Source organism: Lissotriton helveticus, chromosome 5_1 (assembly GCF_964261635.1).
Source record: "Lissotriton helveticus chromosome 5_1, aLisHel1.1, whole genome shotgun sequence".
Lineage (NCBI taxonomy): Eukaryota > Metazoa > Chordata > Amphibia > Caudata > Salamandridae > Lissotriton > Lissotriton helveticus.
This window is the reverse complement of record NC_136065.1, coordinates 2,013,588,117-2,013,604,617: the sequence shown is the minus strand read 5'-3', so window position 1 is coordinate 2,013,604,617 and position 16,501 is coordinate 2,013,588,117. Positions and strand designations below refer to the sequence as shown.

The window sequence follows — 16,501 nt, the reverse complement described above, 5'->3', positions numbered from 1 at the left end:
TTTTCTATTATGGGTGGCACTGGCCATACTCTGTTATATCAAGGGCAACTGCTCAATTTCACTTTCACCCTGCCCTGACTACTACTAAAAGGCAGATGATATCTGATCCATTATCATTGCTTACATATGGGACGACATGAGGTACTTTGTTTTGATTCATTGTGTAACCAGCCGACAGCCACCCATGGCAGGCTGGCTGACACAGTCGAAAATAAATTAACATCAGTAGGGAGTGGTCCTCGGAGTTGGAGGAAGGCGCTTGATAACTACATACATGCACAATATATATATACTGTGCTTGAAAAATACTGTGAGTCAAGGGAGTATAATGAAAATACAACTTATATTCTCCTCGGCTTTGCTACTCTGGTGCGGTTTCTTTTATGTTCTCTTCAAACTAAGACTCTTCATCCAGTGACAGTCTCCACCTATGCTATCTATGATGACTACCATCCAGGCATCCATCCATTCAAAGTAAAAGTCTATCATTCCTCTAAATCTCTTAACAAACCTTAGTTTGTTTCACCAACAACAAACATTCATTCTTTCTTTTAAACCACCACCCATGTGTCCTTCCTTGCTTGCCTTGGCTTTGAGTTTGACCCAAACACCACTGAGGATTTTTGCTATTCACCCATACAGTTTCACCCACCCAGGAAGGCATCTTTTCTTTTACCTTCCACCCATCCTTCAACTACCCATGCATCTGATTCCTATCAGCCACCTATGCATGCTTCCCATGTATCCTTCTCTGCTAGTCATATTACATCTCACCCGTCCTTCCTCCTTCCAAACTTCTTTCCCTTTTCGTTCAACACATCCATCAAGGTCATCTGATCTGACTTTTAGTCTTCTCCATAAAACTTTCACAGTTGAGTTGAAGTCAGATAGAGGAGACATTGGTTACTCAACTCCCGCCGCTAATGCTGTTGCTAATGCTAAGTAAAGAGTGTCTTCTTCAACCGTTGTTCACAACAACTTCTTACTTACTAAATCTCAACAGTACAGTGTACACCCTTGCATCGAGTGTAATGTCAATAAGTAAGGAATACACCTTACCACCGCTCGTCCCTGCTGCTGGTTCACCCCCTGTAGCTCCTGCAGGTGCTGCATCTCTTGCTTCTTCCGAAATGGCCACGTCGCCATCGCCGCTGGCCCCGGCACTGGTGGTCGGTAGTATGGCTAGAAAAATCATTACACATTTTTTAGATGCCATAAACACCTCCCACTATTTATTCTTTTTCACTAGCAAGATTGAAAAAAAAGTTAAAAAATACTTATACAATAAACATCACTAGTACAAATCGGGTACTAGAGTAGAGTAGTAAACACTAGTAGTGTTAATGTTATATGGTCCCTAGGGTCATTCTAGTCTACTCTTTGCTAAGTTAGCTTCAGCCATGCAACCATTTGAGCTTCGTGTCTTTGGCGCACGTTACCTCGCAGCTTGTTGTGTAAGACGCCGTTGAGCTCACATGATCTCATGCTGCTACTGTTTGAGCGCTGCGTACAAGGTCGAAAAACAAGCCACTTTGTTATGGAGTTCTGGTCAGTCCGTATTGCTTAGCCATAACATGCTACACTTTTTGGTATGACTGAAAAATGCTTGCATATACTAATGCGCACCATTTTTCTCATAACAGGCGGAAGATTCCCTTCTACGAACCAGAGCTTTGCAGAGCTTATGATGTAAAAAGTACTTCTAGGTTCTAAGGTGAGTGGTCCCCCGGAATTCGCTCAGAGATCTTTAGTCTTCTATGGACTTGTAGTTGTAACAATGTTTATTGTCTTAATCTTATGCATTTTGCTGTTGGTGCTGGCTCGTATACTGCATTATAGAACAATGTACAGAGCTTGTTAGTTGAAAATAAACCTTTTGAACTTACATAGACTCTGTGGTATTTGGTGTGGACTTACACGAGTGAGTGAAAGGGAGTGCATTGCTTCCGCGACTCTGATCGGTCAGGAGTGTTTTGTACTGGGTTGTCTAATCATTGGCTATCTTCAGGGGGGGTTCGGGGAGCTAATGAGACACTATAGCTAGTCGGTCAGGGGATTGTGGGTTCTGACTGAGATGTGAGGAATGTCCAGCCTACCATCACCAACGTCCTATTTTCTTGTGCATAGTTCTGTAGAACAGTAGTAGTATGTACTATCCTATCAAAAAATTGTAAAATATCTGGTTGGGCATTTTGTTGGTGGGAATTGGCAAAAAGACTCAAGATTAAGAAGACTAGAAGAGGACAACCCAAAGGACTGGACTCAGTGGCTAGAGCTATTGGTGAATCTGAGGTTTATTTAAAACCTTTGAAATAAAGAGTGGCCAACTGGGTAAGCCTAGCTACAGACAAACTAATAGTAGTAGTACAGAGAGTCATAGCAGAGGCAGTTAGAGGCAGGGATAACAATAATTTAGAAACAGATAATCTAGATTGAAGAAGATTTTGTAAAAAATAGAATTAGGAAACCTAAATAATAGTTCGGAAAAAATAAGGTGCAGTAAAAGATAGGGAAATATAATTATTAATATTAACCACTGGGGCAAGCAGCAGAGCCCTCGGCAGAGGAGCGGTCCTGGCCCTGGGAGACATCATGTCCTGCCCCCGCCGACTCTGACCCCGTCTTCTTGCCCCTGGGTGCTGCTGATCATATAAGATTTATTAAAGTAAGAGACAAACATTAATGATTGGTGTGAAAGCAATAAAATATTCTAAAAAACGCTCCAAAAACATTTTTGGAAACAAGAATAGCAATAGAAATTGACCTATCTGATCGACCAGTAGTATTGTAGAATTCATGGTCCGTCTAGTTATTGTTTATGAACACTAATCAAGTGTTCCATTCCGATTCCAGAATACTAACTAAGCCTAAGTACCATCTGACCTAACCCACCTATTCCAGATGTTCACTAAGTCTGTATTTCCATTTATTTAAGTCCTCAAAAATGGATAGATGGAGAACACATGCATAAATTTTTTGAATACACTAAATTGTTCGTTGGTTCCTGCTGATTTTCTGTTAGCGATAAGCCTATTACCACACAGACCACTAAAAAATGACCAACTAATACCAATAAGTAACTAAACCTATCAATCCACCAATATCTCTTCTTAGTGGCAGGAGGACAAAGGAAGGACTAGAGTCTCTGTAGCATTACCTAACTTAAGTTCTCTAAAGTAAACTCTTACAGAATCATGCTAAGCGAGCGCAAAGTTGCAAACAAGTATGATTAGTATCGCCAAGCACCTGTTTCATAACAATCATAGAAGATTTTTAAACGTAATTTACCTGCAATGTAAGCAGGAGCATTCTTGCTGTTCAGAAACAAAATATATTCACAATATATAACACAGAGCAGAAGAACACAAAGTAGTAAATATTAAATAGCTACTCACCAAGCCCCGGGACCTCCACTCCTAGCAGGTCCAGCATGTCCTGCTCGTGGTCTAAGACATTGGACCACTGGCTAGCGGTGCTCCGAACACCAGAGAACCGAAACACTGCCCGGCGTACCTATCCCCACCACTGGCAATGCTCCCGGAGCCCATACCCAGACCCAGGCCTGCCGCCTACTGTCAGGGTTAAGGGGAGGTGGAACTGGACAAAAAAAACAAGTGCGGCCCCCTCCGCCTCGCTGAATAAGGCCCTTGGCTGCACCCCATGTGGGCGTCACCTTCTGGAAGGAAGGTGGTCACGGCTGCGGCAGCGAGCAGCCTTGCCCTTGGCCTCTCCCTTTCCCTTGGCCATGGTTCTGGGACTCAGGGGGTGGAAAAGAAAAGGGAGGAATTACAAAAGCAAGTAAAAGAAATAAAAAGAGCAAGTTATAGAAAAAGAGTGAAAAGTAGTAGGAAAAGTCACAAAAAGTAGAAGAAAACTCAAAATATAGAATCAGGAAAATAGAGATAGATAATCAATAAAAGGGATGAAAAAAAAGTGCAGAAACAAAGGATTGCAAAGATAGAGAGAGGATAGAAAAGCAGGCCCAGAACCATAGCAATAGAGTGAAAAACAAGATGGCCGCGCCCATCGTGACTGCTTCGGCAAGTTCGCGTGATATTTTCCCCCGAGCATGCAAAAAGCTTTGCGAACATGTAATACGCATTTCCAAACAGGCAATGCTCATCGTGAACGGGCCGGAGCACGCAATACGCGACCCGGAACAGGAAATAAGCATTGCGAACGGGCAGGACAAGTGAAAAACAAGATGACTGCGCCCATTAGTAGCCGCATGGGCAAGTTAGCGAGATATTTTCCCACGAGCACGCAAAAACACATTGCGAGCAGGCGGGACAAGCAATTCCACATGTTTGCGGAATTTCGCGTGCTCATGGAGATTTTTTACTGTTTCGCAGAACTTTGCGTAACTCGACTACGCGAATTAGGTACCAAGCCACCCTGGTGTCTTCGTTATCTCTGAAAACAGTTAACTGAACCATCAAAAATTCACTAATGGATCATGGAAGGCTAAGTCTAATGCTGAAAATGTTTGCTTTTTGTCTTGCTGTTGGGTTCAGTCCAAAACAACTCTACAGTGGCAATTGTCTCATCCTATACCATGTATTAAGTACCGGGTATGAGTTAAGGTTAGGTAAATTAAAAATGTATTTGATGCACCTGTGATAGCACATACAGAGAGGATGCAGCAAGTGTTTTTCAGTGTTGGTTGGAGCAGTTATACATTCTACATTGTGTTTATGCATTGGCGAGTGGGCTCTCCAAAATCACCCTGATATAAATGCGGCCCTAGTGCTCCTCTGACATTGAGGTTCATTCAAAGCAGAACTACAGAATCAAAAACAGCTGTCATTACAGCAGCTGCAAAAGCTACAGTAAAAGCAGTGGCTACTGCAGCAAACACAGCTCTTCAGATTAGGGCACAGACAACAACATTTTCTCAGGAATTATGTAGTCTCTGTTAAACATCAAAATTATTCAAGCCCCATGAATAATTTTCATTTTATAAAGCATCTTGTAATTAATTGTTTGTGTATATAAACAACACTGGATATTAAGTCCTGGGCAAAATTTAAATCACAGCGGTGTAACTTGCGTAATTTTGAGGATTTCACTTCCACCTTGTTACGTGAAATACCCAATAGTATGGCACTTTGTGAAATAATGCAACATTTGTGATAAAATCTTACTTTGAAATACCCCATTCACAGTAAAAATTAACCTCAAGCACATGACAACAAGAGAACACTAGTAGCTGCTGTTCACTTGTTAAATGTGTCAAAAACGGCAACAAGAACACATTTCACGCTAAAGTATAGAGGAAAATGACAGACTTGCATCTTACCTAACTATGTGCAAATGAAAAACATTGAATTGACCCTCACACCATGGGAGGAAGCTCCAGTTTTCACCTCAGATTTATTTATGAAGGTTTTTCTGTCACAAGGACAGGACTCCAGGTTTATAGAGCCCGTCATTGATGTGCCAACATGACAGTTAATAAACCCTGGGTCTGAACATGAAATGTTCTTGTAGATTGATGCTTTCGCACAAGCACAACAAACAGAATGTTCCTGGTCATCTCAATGGACAGTCCATGAATTCAATATTCGTTGTTGAGCTTTAAACGGAAATCTGCTCATAGTTTGGTCACTTCCAGGTCACATAACAACCAGTCCTACAGCTGAGCACATCGTGAGTCAAACCTTTAATACATCAACAGGAACCTCCATGATGGGCGGTTTGTGTCAAGGTTAAGAGATGTCTGCTGGACGATTGTATGATGTTACAATGCATACATTTACAATGCATGCCTTTACAATGCAGTTTTTACATCACAACATCCTTTACAACGCATTCTTTTACATAGCATGCCATTACATCGCATTTTCAGAAACTACCTTTACAACGCATTCCATTACATCGCATTATACCTTTACAATGCATACCATTACAATGCACATCATTACATTACATTTAAAGCAAGTGTTGGATAGTAGAGGGGTAATAATTACTATTCTAACTCCAGGTAGTGCAACAGTAGGGTAAATGTTGGATAGTGTCGGGGTAAAAATTACTATTCTAACTCCAGTGAGTGCAACAGTAGGGTAAGTGTCAGATAGTGTAAGGGTACTATGCGTTGTAATGGTATGCGTTGTAATGACTTGCCAAGTAATGCCTGCGTTTTGTGACATGCATTGTAATGACTTGCGTTGTAGTGACATGCGATGTAAAGGATGTTGCGATGTAATGACTGCTATGTAAAGGTAGTGCGATGTATTGACTGTGTTGTAAAGGTTATTTCCCCTGCTGGACCAGCGAAAATCTCTTGATTCAGAGCATTGTTACTCCATCAGGGAGACAGACTATTTTATTTTATCGCCCTGGTGGAGTAATTACCATACTCTGACATCTAAATCGAGCCCCCAGTCTCAAAATCTGCGTTATGACTAGGCTAAAAAAGCATTGCCACTCATTTTATAAGGGCCATTTTTCTTCCTTGTATGCTCACCAATCTAAAAAGTTCCTGAGATGCTGAATATGATTAAACCGGGTGATCATAATGATATATTCAGAATAAAATGTACATGTGACTGACCTGCCACCTTTAGTTCAATTACTGCCTCTTCATAGAAGGATCCTGTTTCAAAGAAACATGTGTACAGGCCACTATCAGAAGGTCGAACGCTGTGTATTATCACGGACACGTTGCCAGCAATGATGCCATCTTTAATAAGGGTTGTTCTGCTTTTGTACTCTGCCATCTGGTTTTCAAACCGGTCCTCTCCATCCTGGTACAAGTGGACTAGGTCCTGGTATTTGTCTTTAAACCATCTTATAGTCATCTCTTGTGCATTGATCTGGGGTGACAGGTGACATGGTAACACAGCATCATCTCCAGGAGGGATGACCAGGGGCAGGTCCAGTCCAATGACCGAAAATTTCACTGAGAAAGAAAAAGAGAAAATATATAGAATAATAAGCAAAGAAACATGCAGCTTGAAATAAACAAAGTGTAAATTGGGGCACTATGCTCAAATATGCTACATATTATTCCTCCTGGTGTCCCTTATAAAGTGCACAGGCTGATGGACCTGTGCTAGTATCAACTTTTCTTAGGGTGAGTTATATTTGGCTGAATCTTCTGCAAGTTAAACTGAGACTACAATCCTTACTAAGTACACGCCATATAAGATAGATGCAAGATCGATGTAGATTAATTTTTCTCCTTCCATATTTTATTGTATATAGCTTCTGGTTTGCAATCCTTCACAATATCCCAACACTTTTGGCATGAGTTAGAGTTTGGATGGCAAGCTCTCCACCTGCCAGAGTGATGGAATTATCACTTCACCACAGCAGCCTGGGGAAATACATGATAGCGATTGGCTAGAGAAATGAGGGTTCCACACCAAAACTGCTCTATGTCCCATCATCAAATCAAATACCACAAATGCACCCCTTACTACATTGTTAGTTAAACATATCTGGTCTGCCTAACATATGGGGTTCAAGAGATTTATATAGCATTTAAAGGACACCAAACATTTCTTTATAGGAAGCCCCTCTACTAATTCAGCCTTTCGCAGAGTGACAAGTGGCAGACCAGTGAACTTATTTTGGGTGGTATACCTGCCAACTTGTCTGGGGGAATTAACTTGAAATGACGGCGCAACAAATAACAGAGTTAATTGTCATTAACTGAATACATTGGTTATACCTACAGCCGTGCAGATAACTAAACTTTATTTCACCAGTCTCTGTTACGTCCCTCAAGCCCTTTTTTGTGCAGCAGTTTACAGTCCTTTCTGAGTATATACCACTGAGAACCTATTAATAATGTCAGCAGTTTCACTGGTTTACTTTCACTTAGGTGTATTTTGCATGGTTCGACCTAAAATCCTCATATTGTCTGTAGGGATAGTTCTTCAACTTCATGGTTTTCCTCAAATCAGAAAAAGCCAATTTGTGGATTGACATACCACGAATGATGAGTGACGCAGCAGTTGCCAGGAAGGTTGGGACTGCTGCCTTCCCTCATTGGCTGACCCAAGGTGAGGTGAGGAAGCAGCCTCAACCTCGTCACAGAGTAGAATGGGGTCAGAGAGACGGCTGACCCCACCCCAATCTGTGATGAAGTGTCAGTGATAGCCACTCAGCCCTGGGAACTTCAGGGCTTAAAACTGAAGCACCCAGGTACGAGGCTAGCACTGACACTCCCCCTTGTCATTTGACATGAGTTGGAGGTCATCAAGGACCTTTGCTGAGTTGAGGAGGTCATTCCCACAGGAGCTATGACCTCCTCAGCCCAGCAAAGTTCAGCTCAGACAGCCAGGAGCCTGCACATTTAGCACATGTCTAGCTCCAGCCTGCCTCACCTGAAAATGAAGAGTGTCTGTCAGGCTGGCCTTTGCTCAGCCCAACAAACACTCTTAATGTCCAAAAGGTGTATGGGCGTAGCCCCTTCGCCCTTAAAGACCTTCATGGGCTTGAGTTATTCCTAATTGACGGGCTGGTGATTCTTCGTTTATTAAGATAACATGATAAATTTGGTGAGACGCGCGAAAACAAGATGGCCACCGCATTGTGAGCTCCATGTCGAGGGGGCCCGTTTTCCGTCGACTAACTCATCTATACCTGTCAGAATTCACTTGAAATAAACCCTACAGTCTTCTGATGACTTACCTGATGCTGTGGTGACTTTCCCTGTTGTTTCAGACGTCGGAAGAGGTGTTTTTCTTCCTTCTGGTTCTGCTGCCTTCTCTGCCTTAAGGTACTGCCCAGAGTTCCTATCAGGGGGGGCTAGTATTCAGGAAAGGGCCTGGCTTTGGCCTAGCCAGACCCACAGTCTGTTTTAGCTGCTGCACCAGCTTTTTCCTTGCAGTATTTTCTCTACAGGCACATTATTTCACTGTACTTTGCATTTATTTGCTACACTCTTTTTTATTATACGACAATGGACAATAAAAATGCGAAGAATCCTAATAATAAAAGGAAACAACACATTTCTCCTCCTCCTGTAAATTCTAAAGTGGTGGAATCTAGTGAGCCCTCATTGGCATTAATTCTTGACGAGCTTCATGCATTACGTACCAACACTGATACCATTGCGTCAGAGATTAAAAGCCTACGTAAAGATATGGCTAGTATGTCAATGAAAGTTTCAGATAACTCCATTAAAATACAAGATAACATAGTTAAAATTGATGCTTTTGCACCACTTGTGGCAAAAATTTCTCCTATGTCTACTCTTCTCGTGGATATGGAAAATCATAATAGGCAATACAATTTGCGTATTTTTGATCTATCAGAGGATGCTGAAGGCTCTAATTGCAGACTCTATCTGGAGAATTTGATGCCTGGTCTGTTAAACATTACATTTCCGGAGAAATTTGAAATTGATAAAGCGCATAGGATTTCATCCCTTCGTAATCCTTGTCACACCAAGCCAAGACAAATGATTTTTAAGGTTCTACGTCACCATCATTTGGTCTTGATAAGAAAAGCAGCACAAGAAATACCATCCTTAATGGTTAATGGCAATAACATCTTCATTCACCAAGACTTTGCTAAAGAGACTGTTGAGATTTGCAAAGAATTCTCTGACATTCGTCCTCAATTGAGAAGTTTATACCCAAAGGTATTTGAGCACTTTACATGAGCACCGGTTACGTTACAAATTCAGACATGCGGAGATTAAGTGATTTGCACAGAATCACAGGTTGTGGACGCAACCCCAAAGCTCGAACCCTAGTTTCCAACACCAAAGTCAGCAGTCTAGCCGACAGACCACCTCCTCTCCCCTTTCAACGTCCAGAAGATTTAAAGTTATTCCTTGAACAACACTCACAGTATTCTATGCATATGCATGATTCTGCTACTTGAATATTGTGACAACATATATTTTGGACAAATTTTACTGCTCTCTTCACGCTGAGCTCCAACTGATCGTTCATGCTTGTAAAGCGCATGTACGTTTCAAATCTGTTATTAATGTTTATTTGTGGTTGTCTTTTTTATGTTTGTTTGTCTCTTTTCTTTTCCCTCTTTTTCCTTCTACAGTGTTCTAGAACTACTATTTTCTATATTTTTCTTCAACTTTCTCTCCTCTTCTTAAATCTTATTTCTTTTTACTCTCTTTTGTTTTTCTTATGGCTAATGTTCATGATGTTAAAATAACCTCTTTAAATGTGAAGGGTTTGAGACATCCGGTGAAATGTACAAAGATTTTAGATTATTTAGGTAGTTGTAAAGCAGATATTTGCTTTATTCAGGAAACACATATATATAAAATATTACATTATATGAAAAAAAGTGGGTTGATACTATTGTCTCTTCTCCTGCTAAAGGTAGAAAAAATGGTGTTGCTAATCTTTTTGCTAAAAGACTACATTGTCAAATTTTAAGTAAATCATCTGATTCAGAAGGTAGATATGTCATAGTTAAAATTTAAATGTATGATTCTATTATGTTTTTAATTAATGTTTATGGTCTAACTGCTGAAGATCCTATGTTTTGGTCTATATAACTACTGAAGTACTTAAGTTAGGTAATGTTCCTTTTATAGTCTCTCACAAAATTTCAACCTTCAAAAGCTTTTCTAAGTGGTCACATCGTTAGGTTAGGCGGGTCCCACTCGACATCGTAATAAGGGCCTAGGTAGTTGACTAATTCAGTACACCATTTCAATCGGACTTCAAGTGCCTGTATACATATGTTAAGGGTGAGTGGTTGTATGAGAGACTTACTCCAATATATGTTTTAACCAAAGAGGCATTCAAATGTAATGAATTATTTTATATTTGGGTAGAGGTTGCTTTCGGGGTTCCTAACAAAGAGTACACACCATCTCCATAAAGTGATATGAGGAGCTGACCCGATTTGAAACCAAACTCTCTGCTGCAATAATGTTGCCGGAGCATACAGGTTAGGGGATCAACTGCAACGGCACATAATATAGATGTCAGTATTGATTAAAGTTAATTAGTGACATGATTCACATTGGTCTTGTGGCTTGCTTAGTTTTAATAATGTGATTAACAGAGCCTCTCTCATGGATGAGGGAGAATTTCTATTTTTCAAACTTTTCAGAGTTCAATTAAATGTACAAATTAAAATGTAAGTATATTCTTTATAAAACGCTCTGGGTAGCCCATCACTACATTACTACTAGGCATGCTGCAGAAAACGTTTGTAATTTTCTCAATTGTGATGCGCTGATTTAACTGACAGTCTTTATGTTCTAGCCTGCCTAGTGCGGTGTTCTGAATAAATTCACACATTTGAGTGGACGCACTGTTTCATTGCGAGGTATACAACTCAGAGTGGAACTTGGAGATCACCTTCCACAAGGTTCAAATCCATTTTTTTTTGCATAATGTCATCAGTGGGACAAGGATGCCAAACTAGATTGGCTAAATATTTTTCAGACCATTCTCCCTCTCCGAATGAATACGGTGAGGTATTTCAACTTTATCTCTCTATCCATGACTTTTCTTTGTTCTGGATGTTTCTCTTGAATTTTTGTAATTGTTGCACTATCTGGAGCTCTCATGCTTTTTTTTCTCACCCTTTTAACATATTTTCTATATCAATGTTATATATGAATCCAGAGAAGTTGATGCTCAATTTCCGGTTTCGGCACAAGAACGGCAAAAAGGTTAATGCGGTGGGAGTGCCAATAACCAAATCTTCATCTTATTTCACTAGGGCCACTTCCCACTCATAAATGCAGTCAGTCACAACCTCTTCTCTGGCCCAACTTGTTAGCGGCCCTGTGTGGTTTACTGGCTGCCTACTTCACTTCATGGCCCCGAGTTTCGTCTAGACACTAGAGTCTCTATCTCTATGCAGAGACTATTCTCCTTTTCTATAGAGCCTTAAAGTGCATGAATTGGACATTTGGACTCCACTGGACTTGCCCATCCCTTTTACTGTGTTTTAATGGAATAGCTCCTTTTTAGTAACAAAGTTATTCAGCGCTTCTTGGCACATATTTTTACAGAAAACACATGCTGTTAGGAAAATCCTGAAAACTCAAAAATGGGACATTTGGCTTTGTGTAATATTGCACCGTCAAATATTTTAACTTTTGTCTTACTGAATCTCTTTTGATAACTTTTTTGGAGTGTTTTTCTATTGTAAAGATTTTAATTAATCGAACAATAAAGTTTCTTCTTCATATATATATTCCTTTTGTTTAAATTATATTGTAACCTTCTATACCCATGGTCAATCTCTATAAATGTCTTAGTATCCCTTAAAAACTACCCACACTTGAAGCACAAAAACCTTTTACTACTGCTTAAAATTACCCACCCTGAACCCTGAAAACATCTATCTGCCCACCCTTATACCCTAAATACTCCCCACTACCCCATGAAACTACTCACCTCTGAACCCTAAAAAGACTTATTACCCTTATGCATTACCAACCTCAGAATTTTAAAAACTCCTTGCAACCCCCATACACTACCCACTCCTGGTACCTACAACCTAAAATCTCCTTACTACTCCTGTACACCATCTACTCCTAACACTAAAACTCCTTACCCCTAGAAACTACCCACCACAAACCATACAAACCCCTTACTACCTCTTAAAACCACTTATCCCTAAACACTAAAAACTCTTATAATCCTTTTTAAGTACCATAACCCTAAAATAAAACAACATAAAATATTTACATATTATAGAGTACACGCACACAGCCCACATCATGATTATAAACAGATATAGGCCATACGTGATGACCGAGGCTTCATCAAAGAGGACTAGAATATTTATATTGCTATACCATCTGATGATAATATAGGAGGGAACTTCAACCTTGCTATTTACCTATGTTCACTGAAAAATTGCAAAGTTTAAAGGGACATTATAGTTGGGTGAAAATGACAGTTAAAGCATACTGTTTTAAACTAACAAAACCATTGAAATTTAACAGCTATAGTTATCTCAAGTAACTATAATTCGTGCCCTAAAGTAACTATAAATCGTGCCCCCGCAATGCACAGCGTAGTTATCAAATATGTAATTTCATATGTTGCAGTGAATAATGCGTTTTATAAAGCGCATTGCTACCTCATTTGAAGTGTCCCAGCGCTAGGTACAAGTGTCCACGACCCTCAATGCAGTTAGCAAACTCCATACATCCTGAGCTAAATAAACAGGTTTTACGTTTTTTCCTAAACAAGTCTTCCGTCTGGTCCTGACAAACTACTAAGGCAGAATATTCCATAATTGAAGAGGCAGGTAATCAAACAAAATCCCACCCATGCATACTTTTTGAAATCTGAGAACAGTTGCCGGCATCTCCCCTGCTGATCTAAGGTTCCTTACTTGGCAGTTCGGGCTGGACTGTTCCCATGAGGCACAGGCTCACACTGATATGGCCATGTCTGAACTGGGGTGGCAGAGTGGGCTAAAGAACGGTGATGGAATAAACCCAGATCTGTTGACTGGGTGTGAGTGTTTGATTGGTTCAGATGCTCCGTCCATCAGCACCCCCTTTTGTACCGCTTTGCTCACCATAAGTTGGCAGGGTATGCTCAGACGTGAGTCCCTTGCTCACTTTGCCACTGGATTCAAGCAAGCTGGGCTGAAGACGGCTGTAATGGCAGAAACCGGTCCTAGGAAGCTTGTTTCCGGTCCAGGGAAGGCATGGCTCGGAAGTTCGGGCTGGACTGTTCCCATGAGGCACAGGGTCAGAATGATATGCATATGGACATGTCTGAACTGGGGTGGCAGAGTGGGCTAAAGAACGGTGATGGATTAAACCCAGATCTGTTGACTGGGTGTGAATGTTTGATTGTTTCAGATGCTCCGTCCATCACCACCCCCTTTTGTACCTCTAAGGTTCCTTGGCGGTACATCAGGTCTGATTAACGGTTGCATATACCGTGGACCTTTGTTATTCAGGGCTTTATAACAGTAGCACAAGGCTGAATTAGGATCTCTTTCTCACAGGGAGCCAATAGAGCTGCTTGAGCACAGCCTCCAATGACTCACACTTAGGCAAATTCAGTCTGAACCGGGCTGCAGAATTCTGCACTCTTTGTAGTCAGTTGATTATGCCTACTCTAAAATATAGGACATTGCAGTAGTCCAGTCTTGACACTATCAAGGCCTGAACTACTTCTTACTGCATCAGGCAGGAAGCACAGAAGTTTCCTCATCATTTTAAGAGTTCGGAAGCATTTCCCTGCCACTGCAGAAATTTGGTTGTCAAAAGACAGTTTTTCGACCCCCCAAATGTCGAGATTCTTGACCTTGGGTTTAGAGTTGGGAGCCGGACCCAGCTCCTTAGGCCACCATACAGTTATCCAGATGTTTGCATGATTGCACAAGGTAAGAACATCCTCTTTCCAAGGTTGAGCTTAGACAATGAGCCGATCAATTTAGCCACCTCTGCTAAGCAAAGGCATAGGGAAGTGTATATGTGTGGAACTTTTTGAATGCGTAATGAGGAACTGTGCATCATCTGCACATGAAACCATTGTGTTCCCACAGCTCTCAATTACATGCGCCAATGGTTGCACATATACACTGAACCAGGTTGGACTTAGAGAGGAGCCCTGTGGACCACTTGCTTCTGTGGGAGCACCTTCGACTGATGGGGCTTCTGTAACACCTGAAAGGTGCGCCCTTACAAAAAAGAAGCAACCCATTGCAATGCTTTATGTCCTACCCCGCATTTCCAGAATCTTTCTAACAAGATATTGTGGGACACCATGTAAAATTTGGAACTGAGACCCAACAAGAACAATACAACAGATTTGCCTGCATCCAAGATCTGGCAATTCACTGTCCCCAGCAGTCAGGTTGGCTCTGTGCTGTATGAGGGGCGAAATCCAGATTGGCTACTGTGTAATAGGTCATGGATCTCTATAAAGCTTGACAGCTGCTTGTTGACAGCTTTCTCTGTGATCTTGGAGAATAATGTCAGTAACAAAACGGGACAAAAATATTCTGGCATAGTGGGATCCAGAAACTTTTTTTAGAGGTGGAACCACCATTGCTTGCTTCCATCTCCACTTACCAGGCCAGAGGCCTTGGATTTGTTGATCAATTCACCTAAAACTGGTTGGATCATCCCCAGTCCTCTTTCCAGAATGACTGAAGCATATATTGCAGTCAGTTGTTTATATCGATGGACCTGAAACTGAGCAACTCCGACCAATTGAACCAGACGTTTGAGAAGTGGGTGTCTCTTGCTCCAGCAGGGAAGGAGTTGTATATATTACGTACCTTTTCCAGGAAGAACTGCACCAAAACATTACATCCTACTTCTGTTGGAGTGGTTGTAGCTGAGACTGCAGCTAAAGATGATAGTGACTTCAACAGAGTGAATAATTCACGAGGAGATTTCTGGGTCGCCTGAATGCTATTGGTGTAGTAATCACTGCAAGAATTTTTAATGCAGCAATGATAGGTTTTTATTCCCGCCTTTTAGTCCCTTTTACAGGCGGTGGTCAGTCATACTCTCTACACCAGAGGCACTCCAGTCATTTGCACTTCTTTTTAGAACTAATAAGTCCTCATTAAACAAGCCATCCAATGCTTGCTGTCTATTAAAGGTTTGATTTTCTAAGGGAGCAATTTGATCTAGTATCCCATTAATCCAATTACCTTTGTGCACTTTCTATAATCGGGACATTCACCCAAACTAGGGCGTCTATTAGCTAAGATGCCACAAAAAGCAGGAGTAACTTTGGCCCATCGCCAAGCCTGCACTGTTGAAACTAATGCAAGACTTTTATGCGTATTCTCATAAGGGAACAAAAAAGGAATGGCAAATTGGTCAGACCATGAGAGTTGCATAGGCTAGTTGAAAAGACAGGATCCAGTGTATGCCCCGAACTGTATGTAGGGGACGTTAGATGTTAACAAAGCTGCAAACCTTTCAAGTCTGAAACCACAGTATAAGCAGCGAGGCAAGTCGTGTCATAGAAATGTAAATTCATATCTCCACCCACCGTAAAATTAGAATATCGAACTGCCAGTGGGGACAAGGCATCCTCTAGCTTTGCAACAAAATGGGAGGCGGATCCCAGGGGGCGATAAAGATCATACAATTAACGGTCAGAGCCAGAGCAAATAAGGCTGCTTCACTTCCCTCTCTGCTGAGCCTGGAGAAAGTACACTGTATTGAAGGCTTTTTTATTAATCAAAAATGATTGTGATTCCCCCCTGTCTTTGTCTATCTAGACTTCTATTGACAAAGCCTAACGGGATGGCCTATAGTAGGTCCAGAGGTGACTCGTTCAGTCTCGGTAAGGAAGACCATATCTGGCTGATGCTCTTCCAAAAAGTCATACAAATACATTTTGTGTTTGACTAAGGACCTGTAGTTCACAGAGAAGCCCATCCTATTTGCTAGATTATCAATTTTATTATCAAGGTCAAGCTTTTTTGAATTTCCAATATTATGAACCTGACCTCCAGGTTCCCTGAATTACATGGTGTGTCTAAGAGATTCCCATGGAGCTTTCAAATGCTTCTTGTCCACCGCTTTAGTTAAGCAATTAGGGATGCACTTTTGGAG

General features: G+C 41.1%; 1 protein-coding gene across 1 annotated transcript in view; it reads right to left on the bottom strand.

Annotated features, from left to right (window-relative positions):
• LOC144752846 (butyrophilin subfamily 1 member A1-like) overlaps positions 1-8,586 on the bottom strand; it is a 977,044-nt gene extending 968,458 nt beyond the window's left edge. The window contains exons 1-2 of the mRNA XM_078640684.1: positions 8,583-8,586; positions 6,554-6,901 (exon numbers count right to left, since the gene is read on the bottom strand). Coding sequence (XP_078496810.1) covers positions 6,554-6,901; positions 8,583-8,586 — 352 coding nt within the window. The remainder of the gene's footprint in view (positions 1-6,553; positions 6,902-8,582) is intronic.
• Between the last annotated feature and the right edge of the window lie 7,915 nt (positions 8,587-16,501).